This window comes from Cygnus atratus, chromosome 4, assembly GCF_013377495.2.
Source record: "Cygnus atratus isolate AKBS03 ecotype Queensland, Australia chromosome 4, CAtr_DNAZoo_HiC_assembly, whole genome shotgun sequence".
NCBI classification, from domain to species: Eukaryota; Metazoa; Chordata; class Aves; order Anseriformes; family Anatidae; genus Cygnus; species Cygnus atratus.
Genome location: NC_066365.1, coordinates 11824143 through 11849188, shown reverse-complemented (window position 1 = coordinate 11849188; position 25046 = coordinate 11824143). Strand labels below are relative to the sequence as shown.

Genomic DNA, 25046 nt, shown 5'->3' with positions numbered 1-25046 from the left:
TGGTCTTGCACCTCACCTCTGTGTTCAAGCTTTGGTCCACCTCACTACAAGAAAGCCCACGAGGTGCTGGATGCACGTCGAAAGAAGGACCATTGAAGCTGGTGAAGCGTCTTAGAGAGCAAGTCCATGAGGCGAAGTTGTTGAGACGCCATCCCTGAGATATTAAAGAAGAGGTAGATGTGTGGTACTTAGCTACATGGTTTAGTGGTAGACTTGCAGTTGCTGGGTAATGGTTGGAAACGGATGGTCTTAAGAGGTCTTTTCCAACCTACGATTCAGTGATTTCTGTGCCTCTGCTTGGAGCACCTTTTCTTCATTGGGGAGGGACTGTTAGGTCATGCTTTGGTGCAGAGGGACCCGGCAGGTCCCTATGCGGAAGAGGCTTTTGGCCTTCACAGGCCCTCGTTAGGGTGCTATTTCTTTGTCAAAAGACCTTCTCCTCTATAATGGAAGGATGATGAGGTCTCCACAGTGTTGCAGGGCAACAGGCTGCGGGAAAGACAAAGTGCTGTTTGCTCCCCTGGGGGAGAAGGCAAACCCAATTTTGGGACTGCTTTTGTTCAAGGACCCCAGGTTTGTAATTAGACGATGGGGAACTGCAATGTTACCATGAGTGACTTGCGCCTTCATGGATGAGCCCAAAAGGAAAGAAAAGAGCTTTAGTGGACTGTCCTTTCCTCTCCTCCTCTCAAAGTCTCTACATTCGTGTTGCCTGTCTGCTGGGGCTCCTTTTGCTCTTCTTTGGAGGACAGATTAGCTCATCTTTGGCTTTGGGGGTGCAGAGGGACTTTACTGTGCTTTTGTAGCTCGTGCTTTTGGTTGTCCAGCTCACAGTACTGCCTGGTAATGCTGAGTGCTGCAGGACACCTGGTTGGGCCTGCCTGCGACAGCATTTCCCCAGCCGTGTCAATGGGCTATGTCCTTTGTCTCCACCCTGTTGTTATTTTTCAAACACATTGACTCTCGTGCCTTTTGTTCACTCCATTCTGTATTCATTTAAGGTATCATATTAAAACAGTCCCTGTTTGTCCTCAGTAATTATTTTTTTCTGCAGCATTTTCACTCAATGCCAGTAAGAATCTGTAAAAATCACGTCCTTAGTGCTACTTTCACAGCACGCCTTACCCCTGCTATCCTCCCTGTCTGTGCCTCAGCATTCAGCAGCATGATTTTTTTTAAGCATTCAGTTCATCAGTTAAAGGTATTGGGAATACAAATGAAAGATGCTCTTATGTCTTTCCATGTATTTGATCCCTAACACCGGTATCATTTATTGTACTAAGGTGGCCCTGCGTGTGTTCTCCTTTAGAGGCAGGGGGAGACTTAGCAGACAAGCAGGAGAGAATATGCGAGAATGGGAATCCTTTCGAGCACAGATTCCCGTTTCCCAGCTTCAGCACCTTCCAAGCGTCAGCATCCCGGGAACCTCCCCAGCTGCTGGAGCTCCCGGTTTTCGCTTTTTCGGTTTCGATTCCCCGCCGGGTCGGAGCTGCTGGCTGGGGCGGGGAGCAGGCATAAAGGAAGCTGCCTCGGGCTCAGCCTAGCGGTAGCAGGCTGCTTGCTGGCACGGATATGGCCGGGGAAGGAAAAAGCAGCGGCTGCGGCAGCGGCAGCGGGCCGGACAGCAGAAGCGCAGCCCCCAGCAGCGGCCGGCGGCAGCGGAAGGTGCGGGGGGGCAACCGGCGGGACACCGTACCGGGGGTGGGGGGGTCGGGGACCCCGCCAGGACCAGTGGTTGGGGAGGAGGCGGGGGTGATGGGGAGGGGATGCCCCTGTCTGGCTGCATGCTGTGGTTAAGCTGGGGAGGTGAGAAAGGTGGGCGGTGGGACAGCCAAGGTGGGAATTTTACTGCTTTCTCCAGTGTCTTGTAAAACATCTGACTTCGAGACAACCTGTGCCTAAGCATGTGACAAATCTAGGGCAGTCAGATAACTCAGCAGCAAGTGCCTTTTTTCCCCGGGACACTCTCCACAGCTGTGCAAATTAAGTGTACTTCTGCTGACATGTCAGTGATTGTTTTCAGAGCCTGTATCTGAGAGATGGCGAAATGTCTTCTAGTGACAGCCAGGAGAGTGGCTGGTGGACAACAAAGTAGTGCATAGGACACAATGAAGCTCTGAGTGACCTGAGAAAATATTGACTGTGCTTGCTGCACTTCTTCCCAAGGAGCAGTAAACTCTTGGTGAAAGCAGTAGCACACAGAGATTTACTGGGGAGGGGGGGAGCAGAGATGGTTAAGGTGCCTGCTTCCCTTAGTGTGACTGCCATGCCTGTCTTTATTTGTTCTGTAGAAACATGTGCAGTTACAGAGAAAGGAGGAGGTGAAATGTTCAAAACTGTAATGAAAACACATACGCTCCTTCTCTCCTGTGATGGGAAGCTTTCCAAACACTGGGCTACATCTTCGGATACTGCTTTAAGCCAAGGTAAGAAGCTTTCGCAGGGTGAATGTATGTATTGCAATGGTCAGAGAACGTCCTCCTTTTCTTAAAGGTAACATTCAAGAAACTTAGGCATGCTCTTACTGTAAAAAAGAAACAAGAACACTTGCATTCCTAAAACTCAAAACTTTCTCTTCTTTTTTAACCAGCAAGAAATGTTCTGATTTTGAGGGTAACACTAAGATCTGAGCTTGTCTGAGATACTGACGGTACAGTTTCCTCTCAAAACTTAGTAAGGATAAGTACATACGCTAGTCATGCAAATGACGTGCAAACTACATGTTGCTTAGGAAAGCTGTGTGTGAAAGACCCAGTCCCACCTAAACCTTGCCACCTTCTGATTAATCTGTGAGGGTAACCAGCATCTATAAATGATATAGCAGTATGCTTATGGAATTTTGCTGCTAGTTGTCCAGGGATGAGACTGATTTCTCTTCAGCTTCCTCTGGTGCAAACCACAATCAAATCAGTTAGTGAAGCTGAAGGAGGCTAGTATAAGAGCAGGGTGAATCAACTGAGATATGACCAATATTTTTCTATGTAATACTATGTAAAATACTGCTAAACATCCTAGGACGTGGTGAGCAGAGGATCCTCTTTCTTTTACTTAGTCTCATGGCACAGCATCTGTTTTGATTTGGTATTTTTTCCTTATCTTCGTAGGCTGGTGGAAGAACTGGGAAACCGAGAAATTGTTCAAATAGCCTGTGGGGACCATCACTCCATGGCACTGTCCAGAGTTAGTCTCTTTTATGCACACCTTTTCTCCAAATGGGAGTGCCATTTGACAGGCTTGCTCAGAAGGGAGACCCTGAACTGTGTCCAGTTAGTTAGTGACACCATCAGTAATGAGCAATGGATAGGTGACACAAACTGTGCTCTCTGTCAGCACCGCCCTTCCTTCCCAGCTCTCAGGGACCTGCAGTTCTTTCTTCCAATTCCTTAGCACTACCCCTCCTCAAAGGTGCGTTGTGGAGAGCAAACGTGGCTGCCCTGCCCTACGCTCACCAGACCTGGACGTTTTAAAGTTTGAGCTCTTCTCTGGTTCATAAAAGTACGGCGATAGAGGCAAACACCCTGCTTTTATTACTTGCTGTGATGAGTCACATAGGCAGCATGGCACTGGCCTGAAGGGGGCAGAAGCAGACAGGGAGATTTGGCTTTTGCCGCTGATGTACTCCTAGCACTTAGGAGCTAGATCTCTGAAAACAGCACTGATTCTCACTCCCCACTCCCAAAGTACAAAGACTCAAGGGAATCCTGACACAGAGCTGTTTTTCTTTTTGTTCCACGTGTGAAGGAGGTGAGCTCTTTACCTGGGGCCAGAATGCCTATGGACAGCTTGGAGTGGGGAGACAAGTCACACTCACCCCCAAACCACAGCTGGTGAAAGGACTAAAGGGCATCCCACTTGCTCAAATTGCTGCTGGAGGAGCTCACAGCATTGCTGTGTCACTCTCTGGAGCCGTGTACTCCTGGGGAAAGAACGACTTTGGGTACAGCTGGGACTCGGACACACGGAAGGTAAGGAAAGAAAGCAGTTTGAGAGCAAAGCAATAGAAAGGTATTTTCCTGCTCAGTGAACTTTCCGCACACAGGAATTGTTCTAGAATGCCAAATCTCTTTGGAACAGCAGTGGGTGGTAGGGACTTTGGAAGCAAGTATATCTAGATAAGTTTTTTGTTTTCGAAGCTATTGCATCCTGACCAAAAAATGCACGAAGGGTCAAGGGATTTAGGTGTTATATATCTACAGATCATTTTGTCACCATTTTATGTGGCCAAGTGGGTAGTCTGGGCTCGTAAAACCATATGTCTCTTTCCAGCCAACCTGCATGAAAGAAATTCATTTTATACCTCTTTGCCTTCTTTAATTTTCTGTGAAGATAAGGTGAAAAATAAATTAATGTCACCCATTTGTCTTCAGACTTAGAAGGCAAGAGCAGAGTTGCCTTGGCCACAGGACAGAACCTGAAGTTGTTGAAATATGTTCAACTCCTTGAAAATCAGAATATTTTTGAGGCCAAGCACCTTTTCAATCAAACAAATGTGAAAGTATTGCATTTTGTTTCAGACCTAGTGTAACTGAACAGAGAAAAAACTATGAACCAGACAGAACATTATGATAAAGAGAATGTTATAGTGGAGGGTAGAAAACAACTTGAAACCAAGTCATAAAATATTTGAATTGCTGTAAGATAGGACTGTAAAATGCCAAAAAAAAAGTATTTTCTAAATCTTTATTTCTACACTCCAGTATGCTTTCACTTTAGCTATGCTGTATTTTCTTCCCAGACAAGGACTACCCATCATACATTGAAGCATTAGAGCACTGGAAGACTGTATTTATCTCATGTGGGGCAGATCATACTGCAGTTCTCTCCAAGGTGAATCTGAAATTGAAACTCAGCATCTGAGAAATGCTGGGAGAAAAGATACACTGCTAAAACTCAACACAGAGAAATTGGCATGTCAATGCTTGCTTCCATTGGATTCTGGAGATGATCCCAAAGGCATACTAACTGCGGTAGTGGGAAAATTGGCCTTTGCTCAGATTCATATCACCTGCATGAACAGGAAAGGAGATGGTGAACGGGAATCCTGAGGCAAAGAGAAGTAGTTTGACACTTCATACTTTTTAAACATACCTTTTTTTTTTTTTTTTTTTTAATAGCATACTGTGAGCAAATGAGAGCAATAGGTCATTCACTAGGTTTAACTCATACAATAAAATGCTTAAACAACAGGGAGTTATTCTCAGGAGTTAATTTTTTTTTTTTTTCAGGAGTTAAAGGATTTGGGCATAAAAACAACATAAGATTAGGCTTGATGAGCAGTGAACTGTTTGAATGAGGGATGTTTTGAGTAAAGGCCCATAATGCATATTGTGTCTTGCTGGGTCTCTCTCTTGACGGTGACCATTTGAATGCTGTTAATAATGCAGAGATCCTCTTGTTTGTTTCTTCATCTTCAAGGATGGCTTGGTGTGCACATTTGGAGCAGGAGGGGCTGGCCAGCTTGGTCACAACTCCACCCGGAATGAACTAACACCTCGTGTAGTGGCTGAGCTGTGGGGAGCAAGAGTTTCGCAGGTTGCCTGTGGAAGGTAGGAAAGTACCTTAATAAAATGCCTTCTGAGTTCAGAGTTTTAGGGGAATCACCGAAGAACAGCAGGGATGAAAGTCACCAATATGTTCAAATCCCTGTATGTTCAGCTCTGTCAGTGATCTTCCTGATCAGGCCACCCTTCTGCCACAAACCCTGTGAAATCAGAACCCTCAGCCAGTGCCAAGCAGGGGGAGAGGGCTGCAAAAACCATCAGGAGTCCTTGACTCTTGCTCTTCCAAGAAATGAAGGGTGTACTGGGTTCCAAAGGACAGAAGACTGTCAAAAGGCTAAGTCGGAAAAGTCATCGAGTTCCCATCTCCTTCAAAAGACTGGGTGGAACCTTAGAAAGAACCAAGCAATAGTGAAAATGATCCAGTTTCATTCTGCCTTTCTGGAACTGGGACAGAAAAAGTCTCCTGTTGAATTTCCTGGGTTTTGAATCAGACTCAGCAGTGTGGAATTTGCACTTGGAAAAAAATGGAAGGAAGCTAGCAAGGCATAACACTTAATTTTTTTTATGCAGAACCAGGGTAAATCACAAACATTAGGGGATAGTATAGGAAATTTGAGTCTGTATTTTTTTACTTTTTTACTATGTTTATAGAAGGAAAGGGTCCTATGACTTCAGTTAAAGGGACTCTATAGCTGGACTGTCATGACTTCTAAAGACAAGCCTCAGCTATCCCCTCTGAAAACATATCTGTAAATTGTATTCTAACTAGCTCAGTGGTATTAACTTGTTCTGACCATTTTTCTTTTTCTGAACAGACAGCACACCCTGGTCTATGTCCCCTCCTTGGACAAAGTCTATTTATTTGGTTCTGATGAAGGACAGCTGGGAAATGAGAAAGCGGCTAATCAATTGATACCACTTCCCATCAATTCACCAGTGGATAATGGAAAATTCTGTCAGGGTAATGAACACTGCAGATGTGTACAATCTGTATTAATTTCTTCAGTTCAGTTTGATTTCTTGATTTCCTGTTTACACTAGAAAGCTGATGGCTTCTAGTTGCTTAGACTGTTATCTCATGCTTGCTTGACAGTCTCAAACACAGTCTAGCAATGTGTAAATCTATTTGCCATTTGATTTATCATCATGAGCAATGGCCTCAAGGAATCAACTTTTAGATAGACAGCTGCTGTCTTTTTTTTTTTTTAATATGCCACCTCTGTGCACTGAACACTATGTAGCAATGACTGTGTCTTCAACTGTTTGAAAACCTTTTCATTCTTTCACAGAAAACAACACCTCACAAAAGGTGATTAAAACTACGTCAGAAGAAAAGGAGAGTATTGTCCTTTGCTTGAAGGAAAGGGTATGTACATATTTGTTTACAGCTTGTAGTTTTACCATTGTTCACAATACTATTGGAAGCTTTTGATTTTTCTATTCTGCTTTTAATGCTCCAACTAAAGATAAGTCTCTTTGCAGTTCTTTTCATGCCTACATCAGAAACAGACTTGTATTGCAATTATATTTCTGTTCTATGTTTTCTGCATCTTGGTCACACTGGATGACCATTAATTTATTTATATTTAGGCTGAAATGTTCTTGTAGTGATTGACTTGAAAAAAAGAATCACATCTGCTATACCTTTAATCTCATCACATGTTCATGCATTTCCTACAGAATTCCTATCCTTTGAATGGAATTGCAACTCTGAAGGAGAACAAAGTGGATGCATGGATTTCTAATTCCCATCCAAAACACTGGGAAACTACAAAAAAGTAAGTCAGAATGCTGGTGTTGATTTTTTTTTCCCCCAACACATAATTTTCCCTAAAAAATATTGTTCTTTGAAGACTTTTGTAGGAACTGATGTTTGAGAATTTAGCCGAGGGCCATATCTCGTACCAGCACTGCTTACTTAATTTTTGCATAGGAAAAACACATGCTCATAAGCAACAGCCCCTTGATAACCCTTTTGAAAGAACAGAACAGATGTACTGCCTGGTTTTGGGAGCCAGTCCTTCTCATTGCAAGAATTGGTTGTTAAATTGGTGAAGAGCTGACAAAGTTAAACCAGTCTAGAGACTGAGGCCTTGTGTAAAAGCTCTCAATATGGTGTTGTTAAGAAATTTTTATGTGGTTAGGTGGATATACCCTTGTACACATGGCTTTTGTTCTTTCAGAATTAAATAATGAAGTTGCTACTTTTGTTGAAAGGATTGGTTTGGTTTTTTTCTTTGCTTTTTTTTTTTTTTTTTTTTTTTTACTCAGGAATATCAGACTGATCTTTTCATCTGAGGCTTGCATCAATGGAAGCTTCCTGGAGAAGAGGTAGTGTGTGCTGACATAGACATAAAAATATTTGCTTAATATAAACTGATGACAAAGTGTTATTTTAAGCTATGTATGTAGAGAAGAATAGTTGCATCTGAATTCGCAAGAAGCAAGTCTGCATTTTCAAGGAAAAGCTTGAACTAAAATTATTTTTTTATCCTGTAGTTCCTACCAAAATTTGCTGTAGAAGCTCATATTGTAGTAGACCATCCCATAGTGACAATTGATGGATGATTTTAATCTCGTGAGGCAATATTACAGCTCCCACTTTATTACAGTCCATAATAGCTCCTCCCAGCACTGAAGTGCAATTCATTTTTGGGTGAAATACAGCAAGCCTGTTATTAACAGTGCATCACTACACAAGATGGGAATGACAGAATATTAATGAGGACGCACCACAGTGAGAATATCTTTATAAAACAGGTGAAGCTGTACTCACTGGAGTTGGGGCTTAATTCTAAGTATTTTCTGGTGTTAGGGTGCTTCACTGTTCAGTCAGTAATAAAAAACAGATCATTTGATTTTTTTCTTTGTGACAGAGACAAACATTTCAAAACTTCCAAAGAAATCTCAGGTGTAGACATGAGAGAAGTGCAATGTTTTTATAACAAGATCAGCAACAAGACATTAATCTACCAGGAGGTAAGGATTTGATATAAGAATTCTCACTACATGGACACCAAGGAGCTCTAGATCTGACTACTATTTTCCCCAGAGGTTTAGGTTTTCCCAGTCTTTCACAAACAAAGCAAATGTGGGACAGATGTGTTCTGCAGCCGAGTGGGGGATCAGGGCATGCAAGGTGTTTCTCACATCAAGGAAGCCACCAGGAACCGGCAGCACTCACGAGAGTGGCTGACAGGGCTTGAGTGGAGCCAGGAGTGAGTTGTGTCCCCTGTCCTTCCCTGTGAACAAAGGCAGCCCTAGGGAGTTCAGTATGGCAGGAGCAAGTACGCTTGTGGGAGGTATGCCCAGGTTGAGGCACTCCTCTGCTATGGTAAGAGGTGAATAGACTGAGGTATATCAGGGAGTCTGAGGAGACAGACTTCTGGAGTTGCTCCCTACCTTTTCTGAGACAGGCCCAGCAGACAGAAGGGACACTCAATAGAGGGGCTTCCCTGTCCTCTCTCCACCTGGCCGAATGCACTGACCTAGAGGATAAGGGGCAATGGCAACAAGTCCTGGCCTGGCGCAGCAGGTTCATCCGCTTAGGAACTTCTCACCTTCTCAGGTGCCCGTGCACAATAGGTGTGAAGCTTTGCAGGTCGATCTGAGCAACACTGGGGAATGCGGTACATCTGGCTTGGAGGTGACACGAAGGTCACGTTGACCTGTGCCCTGCATTAAAATAGCTCCCACCAAGAAAAAAAGACACGTCACTGTTGTGGGAGACTCCCTTCTGAAGGGAACAGAAGGCCCAATGTGCAGACCAGACCTGCTTCATAGGGAGGTCTGCTGCCTCCCCAGGGCCCAGATTAAGGATGTGAAGAGAGAGCTTCTTGCCCTGGTTTGGCCCTCAGACTATTACCTGTTAGTGATTTTTCAAGTACGCAGAGATGACAAAGTCTGAGGACAATCAAAAGAGACTTCAGGGCCTCGTGACACAGTTGTTGAGAGGTCAGGAGTACAGGTGATGTTTTCCCCTCTCTCCAGTTGCAGGGATTGATGGGTTGAGGAACAGGAAAAGTCAGCGAATCATTATCTGGCTCCAAGCCTGGTGTCACCAGCAGAACTTTGGATTTTTTGATCATCGGTCATTTTACAAGACACCAGGCCTGCTGGCAATGGATGGCATTCACCTGTCTCTAAGGGGGAAAAGGATCTTTGCTCAGGAGTTAGCAGGGCTCACTGATAAGGCTTTAAACTAGATTTGAAAGGGGAGGGAAGGGGATAAAACCAGGCTTGACAGAGACAAGCCTGGGGGTGATATGACAATGGTTAAAGAACAATGTGCTAGCAAGGTCCATCGGTCTACCACCCCTGTTGAGGTAGGGGATGGAGAACCATGTGGTACCAAAGGCACAAGGGATATTGACAGGTTAGAAATCACAAAAGTACCTGGGAATGGTCATGCAGGGCTTCTGCCCCCCAAAAGGTGGCAGGATCGCTAGCCCAACTGAAGTGCATCTACACCAATGCACACAATGGGCAACAAACAGAAGGAGCTGGAAGCCATTGTGCAGCAAGAGGGCTGTGACATAGTTGCTATCAGTGAAACATGGTGGGATGGCTCTCATGAATGGACTGCTGCAATGGACAGCTACAAACTCTTCAGAATGGATAGGGTAGGAAGGAGAAGTGGTGGGGTAGCCCCGTATGTTAGGGAGTGTTTGGGTTGTCTTGAGATTAATAATGGCGATGACAGGGTTGAATGTTTATGATTAAGAATCAGAGGGAAGGCCAATGAGGCAGATGTCCTGGTGGACATCTGTTATAGACTGCCTAAATAGGCCGAAGAAACAGACGAATAATCTACAAAGAGCTGGAACAGGTTTCGCAGTCGCTAGCCCTTGTTCTCATAGGGGACTTCTACTTATCAGATGTCTGCTGGAAGTACAACCCAGCACAGAGGAAACAGTCTAGGAGGTTTCTAGAGTGTGTGGAAGATAACTTCCTGATAGAGCTACTGAGCGAGCCAGCTAGGGACAGTGCCCGCTGGACCTTTTGCTCAGAAACAGAAAAGGACTTGTGGGTGATGTGAAGGTTGGAGGCCATCTTGGGCACAGTGATCATAAAATAATAGAGCTTTCAATTCTTGGAAAAGTAAGGAAGGGGGTTACCAGAACTGTCATCTTGGACTTCTGGAGGACAGACTTCGGCCTGGTAATGAGGCTGGTTGGTGGAGTCCCTTGGGAGGCAGTCCTGAAGGACAAAAGAGTCCAGGAAGGCTGGACGCTCTTCAAGAAAGAAATCCTAAAGGCACAGGAGCAGGCCGTCCCCATGTGCCGAAAGATAAGCCAGCATGAAAGAAAACTGGCCTGGCTGAACAGAGAGCTGCAGCTAGAGCTCGGAAAGACAAAGAGGGTTTATGACCTTTGGAAGAAAGGGAAGGTCACTCAGGAGGACTACAAAGATGTAATGAGGCTGTATGGGGACAAAATTAGAAAAGCCAAAGCCCAATTTGAGCTCAATCTGGCTATTGCTATTAAAGACAATAAAAATGATTTTATAAATACATAAACAAGAAAAGAAGGACTAAAGAGAATCTCTATCCTTTATTGGATGTGAAGAGAAACATACTGATAAGAGATGAGGAAAAGGCTTAATGCCTTCTTTGCTTCAGTCTTTATCAGCAAGACCAGTTGTTCTCCAGGTATTCAGCCCCCTGAGCTGGTAGATTGGGATGCGGAGCAGAATGAAGCCCTCATAATCCACGAGGAAATGATTAATGACCTGCTACTCCACTTAGATATATGCAAGTGTATGGGGCTAGATGGGGTCCACCTGAGGGTACTGAAGGAGCTGGTGGGAGTGCTCACCAAGCTGCTTTCCATCATTTATTAGTGGTCCTGGCTATCAGGGGAGGTCCCAGCTGACTAGAGGCTAGTAAACAGGATGCCTATCTACAAGAAGGGCTGGAAGGAAGATCTGGGAAACTACAGGCCTGTCAGTCTGACTTCAGTGCCAAGGAAGCTCACGGAGCAGATGATCTTGAGTGCTATCTTACAGCACTTACAGGACAGCCAGGTGATCAGGCCCAGTCAGCATGGGTTTATCAAAGGCTGAGGAACCTGATCTTCTTCTGCGACAAGGTGACGTACTCAGTGGTTGAGGGAAAGGCTGTGGATGTTGTCTAGCTAGACTTTGGTAAGGCTTATGATACTGTTTCCTACAGCATTCTCCTGAAGAAGCTGGCAGCTCAAGGCCTGGACTGGTGTACGCTTTGTTGGGTTAAAAACTGACTGGGTGGCTGGGCCCAAAGAGTGGTGGTGAATGGAGTTAAATCCAGCTGGAGGCCGGTCACTAGTGGAGTCCCCTGGGGCTCAGTATTGGGGCCACTTTTCTTCAATATCTTTATCAATGATCTGGATGAGGGGATTGAGTGTACCCTCAGTAAGTTTACTGATGACACCAAGTTAGGCGTGAGTGTTGATCTGCTCGAGGGTAGGAAAGCTCTGCAGAGAACTCTGGATAGGCTGGGTTGATGGGATCAGGCCAGCTCTATGAGGTTCAACAAGGCCAACAGCATCCTGGATCAGAAATAGTGTGGCCAGCAGGACCAGGGAAGACATTGCCCCCCTGTACTTGGCTCTGGGCTGCACCTTGAAAACTGTGTTCAGTTTTGGGCCTCTTGCTACAAGAAAGACATTGCAGTGCTGTAGTGTGCCCAAACAAGGGCAACAAAGCAGGTGAAGGGTATAAAGAAGAAGTCTTATGACTTGTTCTGAGTGGCTGAGGGAGCTGGGGTTGTTTCTCTTGGAGAAGAGAAGGCTCAGGGGAGACCTTACTGTACTTTACAATTACCTCAAATGAGGTTGTAGCAAGGTGGGGATTGGTCTCTTCTCCCAAGCACCAAGTGATATGATGAGGGGAAATGGCCTCAAGTTGTGCCAGAGGAGGCTTAGGTTGAATATTAGGAGAAATTTCTTTACTGGAAGGGTTGTGTGGCATTGGAATGGGCTGTCCAGGGAAGTGGTTGAGTCACCATCCCTGGAGGTCTTCAAGAAGCCTTAGATTTAGAACTTAGCAGCATGGTTTAGTGGTGGGCTTTAGTACTAGGTTAAAGGTTGGACTAGATGATCCTAGGGGTCTTTTCCAACCTGAATGATTCTATGAAAAAAAAAAATAATCCAACCTTTCAGGAAGCTTCTTGAAGAGTTTGTTTGTTGTCCCTGCTGAAGCTGAATCCTGGAGAGGTGAAGTTTTATGAAAGTCTTAGTGCAGGGAACAAGTCCTTTTACAAAAAGCTGCCAGGCTTCCCAGTGAAGAGAAATGATGGCAGAATTACCCCAGAAAGTTGTCTTTTTTTCTATTGGGGAAAATAAATGGATGAATGAGTTACCCAAAATCAATCAGAAAACCGACTAATTCAGGAATTGAATTTAAAGGTAGTATCCTAGACCTAGTGTGTGAAAGAAGATTTGTGAATGAAACAGAAATTCTGTGCTAACCTAATTCATAGGTTATTTTGGCATAACACAATTGCATTTTTAATCCCTGTTGTTTTTTTTTTTCCCTGAAGGTGCAAAATGGAATTAAGAATTTGCTGCCATCATTGTCTTCCTCTCCCATCTCACCTGAAAATTTCAGAGTCTACTTGATCTTGCCTTTCCTTCTTCAGGGAGATGATGAGAGCTCTTACTGTTCTCTCAGGCTGTTAGCAAAAGCCATTTTGAGGCTCCGGCAGAAGGACCGGAAAGCTCTTGGTAGGGTTTGAAGTAGATGGAATTGAATGATTAAATGTTTGGTCATTTTGGGCTGTTGAGCAAGAGATAGTATTGCTGATGTAATTTGTTCCAGAGTTCAGCCTGGAAGAAATACTTTTGGTAGAAATACAAATATGGGGACTACTACATAAAAAGCAGGCACAAGAAAAACAGTGTTTCTCAATCTGAGGTTTACTGATTTTGTACTATGAAATTAAGCATTTTGTTTTGTTCAGTTGATAAGAAGGGAAAATGCAACTTAATCAAAAAAAAAAAAAAGTAGTCATTTGCATGTTACCTGTGGTGGATATCTTACTAGCTGTTGTTTTATTTACAGAATGCCTGTGGTCAAATCTAGACACATCACTTTTCAAGAATCTGGTCCATATATATCAGAAGCTTTCCCAGAACACACTGCATCGATTAATCAGGAAAAATGGAGTGTTGCAAATACCTCTCTTTGAACACGAGACTACTCTTAGACTGCATGAGACTCTGCAAATACTGAATATTCTTTACCAGGTGAGAAGGTGTTTGGATCCGGATTAGACAGGACGTATCAGTATGATTTAGAATACTTTAATCCTTTTTCTTTGTTGAATTTTCAGTGTTTCCTTCTTACAAGGAAACATGGTGCTTTGACATTCCTTCAGGAATCTTTTTAGCATGTCTTTGAAGTAGTTGAGTTGTTCCACTACCTACCCCAAATCATGCTTTTGAACAGTGCCTGGCTGACTGTCTGTAGAAATGAATCACAGAATGGTTGAGGTTGGAAGGGACTTTTGAAGATCATCTAGTCCAAACCCTCTGCCAAGCACGATCACCTAGAGCACAAATGAAGAACTGAAGCATGTTATAGCCTCAAGGTGGGAGGGAATGCTTTCAGTGAGGACTGCATGCCTTGATGCATGTTGAGCTATGGATGTAGCTGTGGTGGTTTTACCATGCTATGCAGTTGAACACCACAATGGCTCTCTCACTTCCCCTTCTGAAAGAAAAAAGGGGAGAAATAGGATGGAAAGGGCTCTAGAGTTGAGATAAGGACAGGCAGGTCACCCACCAATTATCATTGTGGGCAAAGCAGAGGGTCCCTTTTGGAGGCAGCTAAATTGGCTCTTATCTGACACAGGGCAGCTTCTGGGCTCCTCGCAGAGGCCACCCCTGCATCCTCCCTGCTACCAAGCCCTTGCCATGTAAAAGCAGCACAGTGGTGCCTGCCAGTGAGATCCCTCACCCCAGTAACTGCTCACAGCATTTAAATGACAGCCCACCTATTTGGCACAACATGGCTGTCACAGTAATACTGTAGGATGCTTTAAGAGCCTGTTACCTGAGAAGTTTTCTGAAACAGAAGAATTATAACATGTTTAGCTGCATACGAATAAGGGGAAGAGAGGGGACAATAGCTGTATTCCTCTCAAAAGACATCCTTTCTCTTGCTGAGATTTTCAAAGTTTAGGAAAGGGGAAAATTCAAGCATGCTCTCAGTGTGAATCAGAGAACTGATAAATTTGGTTCAGAATTCAGTATCCTTTTGGCTGAGAATGCAGACTTGGACCTCTAAATTTATACTAAGTTTATACTTTTGAATCTATTCACTGGATAAAACTCAGAAGTGCAGGAGGGTACTCCTCAGTAAGTGGTGACATCATTTGCATCTTTGTGGTCACTTCCCCCCGCCCCGCCCCCCCCCCCCCCCCAAATCACATCTCTGTCAGGCAACAAATACGAAAGTGAATGAGGAACTTCAGATTCTCTTGCAACATGACAGACAAAGTGGAAAAAAATACCTTTCATACCTTTCATACCTTTGCTAACAAGTCTTTGTTGTAAATGAAAATCACGTTCCTGCAAGTTTTTACATGGTTTTCTGTGACTTGCCACTGTTGAGTGCTTCTATAGTGTTGTAGTGTTTCTATACTTCCATTTCTGTGCAGGGTCTCAGAGCTATTTCTGCTGGGAGCCCGGTTTCTGAGTCCTGTCCTGCTTACAGATGCATAGCTCAGAAGTTCTGCTTTTCATATTGTATCTATCAATGCAGGTGAACACCAGGGCTGGCTTCAGACTACAAGAAAACAACTTCTATGTGTCCGAAGTGAAAAAAATCATCAAATGGTTATTCAACATGAAACAGTTTGTAAGTATAAAATCTTACAGCAGCACAAAACACTTATTCTGCTGTTTTGTAAATCAATATAAATGGAAGTCAACTCTAAACTCTACCCAAGTAACAGTGCACTTTCCCACTCCTCCGGCTGTCCTAAATCATGCAAGCTATTTACAGTCTCGGTATTTCAGCAGCTACAATAGTACCTTTCCTTTGATGACTCCCTGGTTCAGAGAGCCAGGGCTGTTCCCAAGAGCTTAGATCTGTTTGCTTCAAACTGGCAATGAGTATGAAATAGCAGCGTGAAGGATGGTTGCTATGCTTCTAGTATACTTCTAGATTTTATCATATATTTTATATATATATATATATATATAAAAATATCATATTTAATTAACAGAGTTATTGTGAGGTCTCTTTAAACTTTTATGGAGATACCCTATTGAGCACTTCCATTTACTTATACCTAAAAGCAGTGTTAATAATAATAATAAAATCTGTGAAATGGTTCACTTCTCCACTTTTAATAACAACATATCTAACTTGGGTGTCCAGGACATTTTTACTATTTTTACAAGGTCCAGGGGGACCTTGATAGGCTTGAGAGGTGGGCGTGTGCGAACTTCATGAGGTTCAACAAGGCCAAATGCAAGGTCCTGTATCTGGGCCAGGGCAATACCAAGCACAAATACAGGCTGGGAGAATGGACTGAGATCAGCCCTGAGGAGAAGGACCTGGGGATGTTGGTTGGTAAGCTCGACATGAGCTGGCAATGTGAGCTTGCAGCCCAGAAAGGAAGCCCAAGGAATAAAATTACTGTTTTATTCCTGGGATACTGTAATTACATTACAGTAATTACTGTCTGCCTACGCAGACAGTTCTGCAGACAGTTCTGCAAAAATTCAGATGCCTCCTTATCAGTTTCCCATTCATGCAAGTGTTTAGAAGCTGCTTTTATGAAGCGTGCCTCTCTGTTGGTATAGTGTTCATGTACAAAGTATGTACATGTTGGTACATGTACAGGTATGTTGGTATAGTGTTCATATTCTGTTGGTATAGTGGTCATGTACACATCAAAAGCCTTTTTCAGAAATACAGGATGGCAGTTCAATCTCTACACGTACCCCCAAACTCTGATCTTGCAAGTGAAAAATCATCATGTCTTTTCTTCTTTGTAATTTCAGATGATATTTCAGAGGTCTCTAGGGATGCTGACCAAATATCCATGCATCTTTGACATGCACGACAAGATCTTGGTTCATTATTTAGAATGCAATAGTCTGTACACGTGCTGCAACTTTGTAAGTGTGACCAATTTTTTATTTGTTTTTACAATTTAGAAGAGAGAAACACACTTTTAACAAATGGTTATTTAATTCTTCAACAGCTAGGCTGGATATACGAGAAACCCTATATTCTTGCTGTCAGACGAGAACACCTTCTGGATGACATACGGCATCATTTAATAACAGCACAAAATGATCAATTCAGCAGGAATTTAAAAGTAAGATATCAAAATATATTGTTTTGTTAGCTCTAAATGTATTACTGCACTGTTCTGAAGTATTATAAAAAAGTTCCACTGGGGATGTAAAGTAAATCGGGAGGGTAGTATTTTACATTCCTGTTCTAGATAGCCATTAGGCTTTCTGGGCATAATTTAAATGCAAGTGGCAGTGCTATTTACTGTGAAGTTGCTTTGGGACAATATAATAGGATTGCTCAGGAAACTGGTAATTGGCAAAGTCCATTACTATTACTGCTACAATGACTTTGAAGACTCTAGGCTAGTTTTCTTCAATACTAGCCCTGCCCTGCAAAAGCAGTTAGGTGGCTGATGTGGGATCCAAGCATCTGCCCAGAGCTGAGCTCAACACAAAGACCACGTGCCTGTGTTCTGTCACTAACACAAGCACTGTCAGTCTGGTACTGCACCTATGCATTATCCGATTCTGTTTCTTCCCAAGAGACTTCTTGCTGGCCAGAGCTGTCAAAGCTTTTCCTTCCTATACATTTAGGAAAAGATTCACAAATAGCTTCTAGAGCTACCCTTCCTTCCCCCTTCCTCAGTACATCAGCTAAAATAGGTACTTTTTACACTGAAAATAAGGCTTGTGCTCTGTACGAACCTCTAGATGAGCCTCTCCACTGATCATAGAAGGAGCCCCAACAAGTTCCCAGATGTTCACCAGTCAGCCTTCAAATACACCTCTTCTGCACACTGCCTTTCATACTATAGATCACACCATTATTTGCGCAGCAGCTACTTGGTCAATTTGATTAGTATCTTACCAACAGACACTACTGTCTATAGACAGTATTACTAAGATCTGCAACATTTACAACTTTGTGCTGCATTTCTGAAATGTTCAGCAGCTAAATGACATTCTGTCACTCCATTCTCTAGTCTTACTGTAAACAGGAACAGGGAAGGTTGAAGTATTTAGCAGAAGTATCTTCTGTTTGCTCTCTACTGAAGATGCTGAGGAAGAGATCATGTTAAGGGGAAAGATATCCTACATATGTATGTAGTATTTGTAGCTGCTGACTTGGCTACCAAATCCTGGGCTCAGTAAGCTGTTTCTCCTCCAACCTGTCAGGAGATGCCTCTTTAATGAAGATGACCCAGCATGGCTATCAAACTCATGCACTCAGACACACTTAACAAATAGAATAAGGACATGCATCTCTGAAATATGTTGTAGGTGATTCTGCCTAACAAAACCCCTAGATGCACAAATACATCTTTTCTGGGCAGCAAGCAATGCTGTTGTTTGCCCATCTTTTTCTTACAAAAAAAAACAATAATTAAAAAATAAATAAACAAAAGCAAGCAGTTGGTGGATGTACAGTCATGGGTGTCATCCCAAGTAAATTTCTTCATTTAACTCAAAGCTTGTTATTAAACATCAGCCTAATTTATTTTACATTCTTCTAACAGTGAGACAAATACATTTCAATACACACATCACTTCAAGACATATGAACAAAGTTAAAGCTTCATGACTCAAAGAGAGACTCATACTGCCACTGTCATTGCTTATTATCTAAGATGTTATTTCAATCTGCGTGCAGTCTTTTCTAATAAAGATGACTGCCACCTGTAAGATTTTCAGTAGTACCATTAGAAACAGAGAATGTTCTTGAAGAGATATACTAGAAAGAGTTAATGCTTCTCGTTAGTCCTCCGCTCTATCTTCCTTAGCAGTAATTAAGTAATGGGCCTGCTGCAGAAGACTTCATACAGTTCCAGATACCACTAGGAAAACAGCGACGGTCACTAGTGCCAGATGGGAACTCTCTCAAATCAAGTGTAGCACCCTGTGAGATTAAACTGTGTTGCTCTAGAAAAGCACAGGGGTTTAGCAAATGCATTGCACTAGTTGTGCCTAAAGAGCTTAATCCCCATCCAGGTCCACAGGTGGAAGAACACATAAACTGGTATTGTAATAGGAAGGAGGAGACTATAGAAACACAAGCTGTTTGTGCTGGTGCAGCCCTGCGGGAAGGTCTCATCCACAGCGGCTGCATAGAACAAGCCTGCTAGGGACAGGAGCGGAACGAGGACGGTCAGTGTGGGCAGGGAGGGCAGTACGCCTCCTCCAGCCATCGCTTTACTGCTGGGGCCCAGCGGGCCCTGAGGTCTCCTTCAAGCTGTCAGCCGGGGGCTTCTTCCGGGTTGTCCTGGCAGCCTCCGGGATCATGTTCGGGATGCCATCGATGACGGGATACGCGATGCCCAGCTCCTCATTAACGAGCTCGTTAGTAGACTCGTCATACCTGGGCAGCCAAGAAAAAAATAATAATAATTCCAAGCGAGGAGCGAATAGCTTAGGTTTGCCCTTCAGCACCCGCTCGCTTCCCCCTCACCTCAGCGGCCGCTTGGAGAGCGGGCACACCAAGAAGCGCAGCAGGGTCGGCTCCAGCGCCTGCCCCTGGCCCTGGCCGCCCGCCCCGCGGCTCCCCGCCGCCCGCCTCAGCGCCGCCACGGCCCCGCGCCCGCCTCGTAACATGGCTGCCGCGCCCGGGGCTCGGTTCCGGTGCTCGGGCGGGACACGCCGGGCTGTGCCGCGGGGAGCGCACTCGGGTTCCGGGCGGCGCCGGGCCCTTCTCGTCACGGGTGTCTCCGGGCCTGCAGGTGCTGTTCGTGGGCGAGGAAGGGCGGGATGATGGCGGGCTGTCCCAGGAGCTCTTCGCTATCGCCGCCAGGGCCTTCAGCGACCCCCGGAGCGGTGCCTTCCGCCACTTCTCCTCCCGGCTGGTCTGGTTCCCCAGTCAGGTAAGGCGGCGCAGCAGCCCCGGTGCAAGGGAAATGCGCTTCAAGAAAGAGAAAGTTATAATTTCTTCTGCTTTTTTTTTTTTTTTTAAATTCACGTCTAAATAGGTGCCAAGCCACGACAACACTTTTGTCCTGATTGGGACCCTGTTTGGGATGGCTTTGTATAACAAATGCCATGCTCCCTTCCCCTTCCCCAGCGCTCTCTTCAAGAAGATGTTGAACATCACACCCACCCTGGAGGATCTGAGGGAGCTGATGCCAGCAGTAGCCAGGTACAAGCTAGAAATGTCCTAAGCTGTGAGATTCCTAAGGAATTTCCTAATTTGCTGTGAAACTACAGTTCAGGCAGGTCTCCTCGTTTGGTGATGTGTACAGAAATCTTGAAAGCAGTGTTAGGTACACCTATGGCAATGATATTTGCCGTTTCTGAGCTGCTAAAAAACACAGTGTTTTGAAGGAGGTTCCTTGGCCGGGAATACAGCTCTCAAACAGATGCTGGCATCACCAAAACAAAAAGTCAAGTCCTGGACGTTGGAAGGAGTAGGGATGCCACTCCACGTGAGCTTAAGTCCACACTAGCAATATGTGGTTCATAAATACTTCAAGCTGTAGTTTGGACTTGAAATAACAACCTTATTTATTTAATTATATATTGCTAATTTCCACAGTGATTTTAAAGTAGCCAGTCATGAGCGCAGTATTAACCTATGCTGCAGTCATGTCAAATCTGAGAACCAAGATGCAGCGTTTCCACATACTGAGAAAAGAGATTACAGGCAGATATTGCAGGAAGAGGTGCTGCTGCCAGCAGCATAAAGCTTCTAGGTACCTGAAGCCTAGCATTCCACACAAGTGCTATGAATAGTCGGTAAGAACCTTTTCCCTAGAGCCAGTGACTGTGTCAACGTGCAGAAAAGCCCTCAGTGTACTGAAACGTTGGGTTGCCAGCAATGCTTTGAGAGACACTGTTCTATAAAAGTTCTCCCAGATCGTCCCACTGATGCACACGTAATTCCTTACTAGATGGTCTTTGGAAGGATAAAGCTGTGGTCTGAGCCCACTTGCCACTGGAATTACTCTCTGTAAAATCCCCGCGGAGCATGGAGATGGTCTTCCTTGGAATCCTTTGTAATCAAGGCATTTGCCCTTAAGTCATGGAAATTGTAGAACTCAAGTGTATAAATCAGTTTAGGGCCACATTATGAAGGTTCTGTGTGAGTACAAGTACTCTGTATGTGTGTGCATTTAAATACTGCTTGTCAAAGGATGCTTTTCAGCAGAATCTGAGAGTGCAATGAATCGTCTTAATGTCTCTTCTCTATTTTTCCTTTTTTTTTGTTTTTTCTTGAAAGGAATCTTCAGAATATTTTGAATGAAGAATCTGAGGATGAGCTTGAGAGCCAGCACATGACCTTCGTGGTAAGATGCCATTGTGTCATTTAGATGTGCCAAGCATGTAACTCAGGCAAGACGGTATCCCGCTGCAAATGACACAAAAACTTGTCTGTAAACACAAACTAGCGAGAGTGCTGAGTCAAGCCCCGCAGAAAGAAAGAGTAATAGATATAGCTCACATGTGCCTATTATATATATAAGAGATATGGCATCCAATGTTTTTCCTTTCTATGCAGCAACTAGAAGAAGGAGGTTCTGTGGTTGAGCTTAAAGAAAATGGTACCAACATTCCTGTCACTAAGCATAACAGGTCAGTTTTATTTTTCTTGTCCTGTTATCTGTTATGAGTATACAAAATGTCGTATCTATATCCATCCCCACATATTCCCTGAAAATACTGAGCATCAACATTGTGCCGTTCATCTCAGTCCAATAACTTGTTTGCTTTCAGTTCTTGCTATTTCTGCTGTATGTGTGCCAGACATCAGCAGTTTGTGCCAGCAGTGGATAAGATAGGGATCCCTGGTCATCCTGACATTGGCATATGCAGGGACACCTGGTCTTTTCAGGGAAGTTCCTAACAAATATATAAAATGTCCCCGAACAACATTTTCAGGGAAATACAGACAACTTGTCTGGGAAATCAGGCACAGGTACACCTCTGTAAGATTTTTTTATGAGCAAAATATTCCCTGCTTAGTTATTTGTAAATAACATGTCTTGTACATAATGGAAGAGGAGCAATCTATCAATGAGGTTTTGTATTAATATTAACCTCAGCACAGAGGACACAGAGCAAGTCTATGGCCTGAGTTATGCAGGTGACTGTAAAAGACAGTAAAGAGTTTTGACAATAAAGCAGGTCAAACAGAGTAAAGAAAAAGGAAAAAAAAAAGTTCTATGTATTTCTCTTTTTTAAAAGTCACTTCTTGTATTACTTTTTTGAATCAAAATATTTTTGCAGGAAGGAATTTGTTGACTTATATGTGAATTACATATTCAATGAATCAGTACGGAAGCCATTTGAGGACTTTATGCAAGGTTTTTTAAGAGGCTGCCCAGCTAGAAGCTGGAAGATGTTTCTCCCTGTTGAGCTCCAAGTTGTTCTCCTGGGACACGCAACATACAACTGGCGTCTGCTGCAAAAGGTATTGGATACAAGCAGAGTGGCTTTCTGCTGTTTTGCACAAGGTGTTTGCTGAGCAAAAACTCTTTCAGTCCTGTTATTTTATTGAATGTGTAGGTCAGGAACACAAAGATAGTAGTAGCTCAAGGTACTCTTTTTATCATTTGTAACATTGTTTTGAGTCTGTTTCTAATCCACACTAGGTACAAGAAAATAGGGTGATAAAAATTAAATTGTAGCTCAAGGATTGTCATACGGATCTTTGAAAAACAGATGAACAAGCAGATTCCAGTCAAGAGGATTTGAACATCTATGAACAGGATTATAAAATTATCAGATAAACGGTTGTTGCTTTAAATAAAAATGGAAATAGCGAAGCCAGTTTTATTTTTATCTCTTTAACAGAACGTGATGTACGGAGGCTATCAGGAGTCACATCAAACCATCAAGAATTTTTGGACTGTGTTTTTCAAGCTCCCAGAAGAAAAAAAGAAAAAGTTTCTTGGTAATATTCAGACATTCTAAACTTTCCTACAGCCCTTTTCTCTCTCTCTCACAAGACACATTTAGATGCTTGTGTGTGAAAAATACTGTAGACCCAAACTGCTTTTCAGCATGCTTTTCCCCCCCATTTTCTAGTGAAAGCCACAAAGGATTAACACTAAGAATAATATTGACACAGGTCTGACCCTTCTCACCTCCCTTGAAGCTTGCTTAAAGGCATCTGATGCCCTTGTATCTTGCAATTACTTTACCCCTTACTTTTGTGGATATCAGTTGTTGGTCAGAGGCCTCAACTTGCGTGCTGACACAAGCAGTTTAGCTTTCTCAAAGGAAGCTACCTCATCCTTTTTAAAGGTAGAAGATCAAACCTAGCCTGGGTTTTCTTATCCACAAAGTCTATATAAGTAAAAGATGGTTTATAATTATTACGAATCAGCAAGAGACTTTATTATAATCGGGTAGAAATTGAGCAACACAGAACAATTAGCTTATGGAAAGAGCTATATGTTTACACTGATTTTCCTTCATATGTTTTTCGTCCTCTGATGACATTTTCTTGTTTGTTTGTTTTTAATTTGCTAACTTGCCTTTGTTCCATCCCCCTTTGTTTAGCTTTTTTGTCAGGATCTGATCGAATCCCTGCCTCTGGACTGGAATATTTTAGCTTTGCTATTCAAGATCCTGGATGGGAAAATCCAGATAATTTTTTTCCTCTAGCTAATACCTGCAGCCACATTCTCTTCCTCCCCAGGTACAGCAGTAAGGAAATACTGGAGAAAAAGTTCCTCTGTGCCATAGAGCATGATGAAGGTTTTGCCTTTAAGTGACTTTTGGTTAGGAGCACGTTAAAGCACAAATAAGAAAGCAAGTCTTTGTTTCATTTGTAATATTTTTCCTCTTGGTAACTGATTTACTGGTTTCTACCCTGACTTTTTTTTTTACTGTACTTCATAAACGCTTGACGGTGTGTATTCACTGAGGTTGTATATTGATTATATACTTGATTGTTAGATTATAAAGTTAGTAAAAAAAAAAGAATACTATTTAACATGCTTGCAAGAAGCAAGTTGGTAAACAAGTATATTTACATGTGTGTTCATCCTAATTGTGCTGTAGTGGTCTTCTTTAGTTGGTCGAGCTTTCAACAGCAGGGTTTCTGTGATTTGTACGTTACCAAACACACAGTGTATGCTGAAGTCATTGTCACAAGAGGAGGCCAGGGTAACATTTTAATCTGTGTTACTCAAGGATTCTCTTGGAGAGCAACCAACCCTAAGACCTGATCCATTAAATTGTGAATTGAAGGAGCAATCTGTACTTACCTGAATATGGCCTTTTACTTATCTGAGAGAAGTTCTTAGAAAGAGGATTTGATCATTCCTAGACTTTGTCAGAGGCTGTATTTGTAAAGCATTAATTAGTTTGTTGTGTTGCTTTACATCTTCTAAGGAGATGACTGGCAATTAAAACAGAATTTTAGGCCTGCAGAACAGCTCTGTCTGCAGAACATTGTGAATATGAGGCTTGCAGGACAGTTGGAAGCTCATTGCCAAAACTGTTTAACCCTGGCAGGATATTGGCAATGTCAGGCAGGATGTAAAGGCAGAATGTGTATTTTCTCTGTATATTTTTCTTTATGTAAAAAAAAAAAAATAAGTGAGGGATAGCAGTCATGATTTTTCTGACGTCCGTTTTCCTTTGGTTTAAGTGTGTCAGTAGATGTACATATGTAAAGAAGGCTTTTACTGTGCTAAATTAAACGATGATTGATTAAGTTTTCATACCTGTGGTTCTGTTTTTCCTTTGTTATGTGGCTGCCTGTGCATGACAATGTATATCTGTTTTCTGTCCTTGTTCATATACACAAGGCCTTCACAAGAGGAGTCAAAGGCTATACAGGTGTGTTTCAAATGTGCATTGCATACACTGAACAAGTCAGACACAGACACAGATTTCTAGGTTGGAAGAGACCTCAAGATCATCGAGTCCAACCTCCGACCTAACACTAAGTACTCCACTAAACCATATCACTAAGCTCTACATCTAAACGTCTTTTAAAGACCTCCAGGGATGGCGACTCCACCACCTCCCTGGGCAGCCCGTTCCAATGCTTAATAACCCTTTCGGTAAAGAAGTACTTCCTAACATCCAACCTAAACCTCCCCTGGCGCAACTTTCGCCCATTCCCCCTCGTCCTGTCACCAGGCACGTGGGAGAACAGACCAACCCCCACCTCACTACAGCTTCCTTTAAGGTAACTGTAGAGAGCGATAAGGTCGCCCCTGAGCCTCCTCTTCTCCAGGCTGAACAAGCCCAGCTCCCTCAGCCGCTCCTCGTAAGACTTGTTCTCCAGACCCCTCACCAGCTTGGTCGCCCTTCTCTGGACTCTCTCGAGCACCTCCATGTCCTTCTTTTAGCGAGGGGCCCAAAA

The 25046-nt window shown here is 43.4% G+C and overlaps 3 protein-coding genes across 3 annotated transcripts; 1 reads left to right on the top strand and 2 right to left on the bottom strand.

Moving 5' to 3' along the window:
• The first annotated feature begins 3108 nt into the window (after nucleotides 1-3108).
• On the top strand, nucleotides 3109-24394 carry LOC118244434 (probable E3 ubiquitin-protein ligase HERC3). Its single transcript, XM_050710449.1, is given in 22 exon segments — nucleotides 3109-3181; nucleotides 3742-3938; nucleotides 3941-3965; nucleotides 4736-4827; nucleotides 5416-5546; nucleotides 6317-6462; nucleotides 6791-6867; nucleotides 7182-7279; nucleotides 7773-7832; nucleotides 8378-8480; nucleotides 13021-13204; nucleotides 13542-13726; nucleotides 15246-15341; nucleotides 16496-16612; nucleotides 16699-16815; nucleotides 19450-19590; nucleotides 19696-19862; nucleotides 20943-21009; nucleotides 21222-21295; nucleotides 21950-22133; nucleotides 22517-22616; nucleotides 23228-24394. Coding segments are annotated over 22 exon segments (2592 nt in total). The 5' UTR covers nucleotides 3109-3165; the 3' UTR covers nucleotides 23443-24394.
• PIGY (phosphatidylinositol glycan anchor biosynthesis class Y) lies at nucleotides 18208-19055 on the bottom strand. The gene has a single exon (XM_035539459.2). The coding sequence runs from the start codon at nucleotides 18919-18921 to the stop codon at nucleotides 18691-18693; it is 231 nt and encodes a 76-aa protein (XP_035395352.1). The 5' UTR covers nucleotides 18922-19055; the 3' UTR covers nucleotides 18208-18690.
• PYURF (PIGY upstream open reading frame) lies at nucleotides 18208-19386 on the bottom strand. The gene is made up of 2 exons (XM_035539448.2): nucleotides 19182-19386; nucleotides 18208-19091 (listed from the first exon to the last, which is right to left on the bottom strand). Exons 1-2 carry the CDS (start codon nucleotides 19322-19324, stop codon nucleotides 18926-18928), a joined length of 309 nt encoding a protein of 102 aa, XP_035395341.1. The 5' UTR covers nucleotides 19325-19386; the 3' UTR covers nucleotides 18208-18925.
• Nucleotides 24395-25046: the final 652 nt, after the last annotated feature.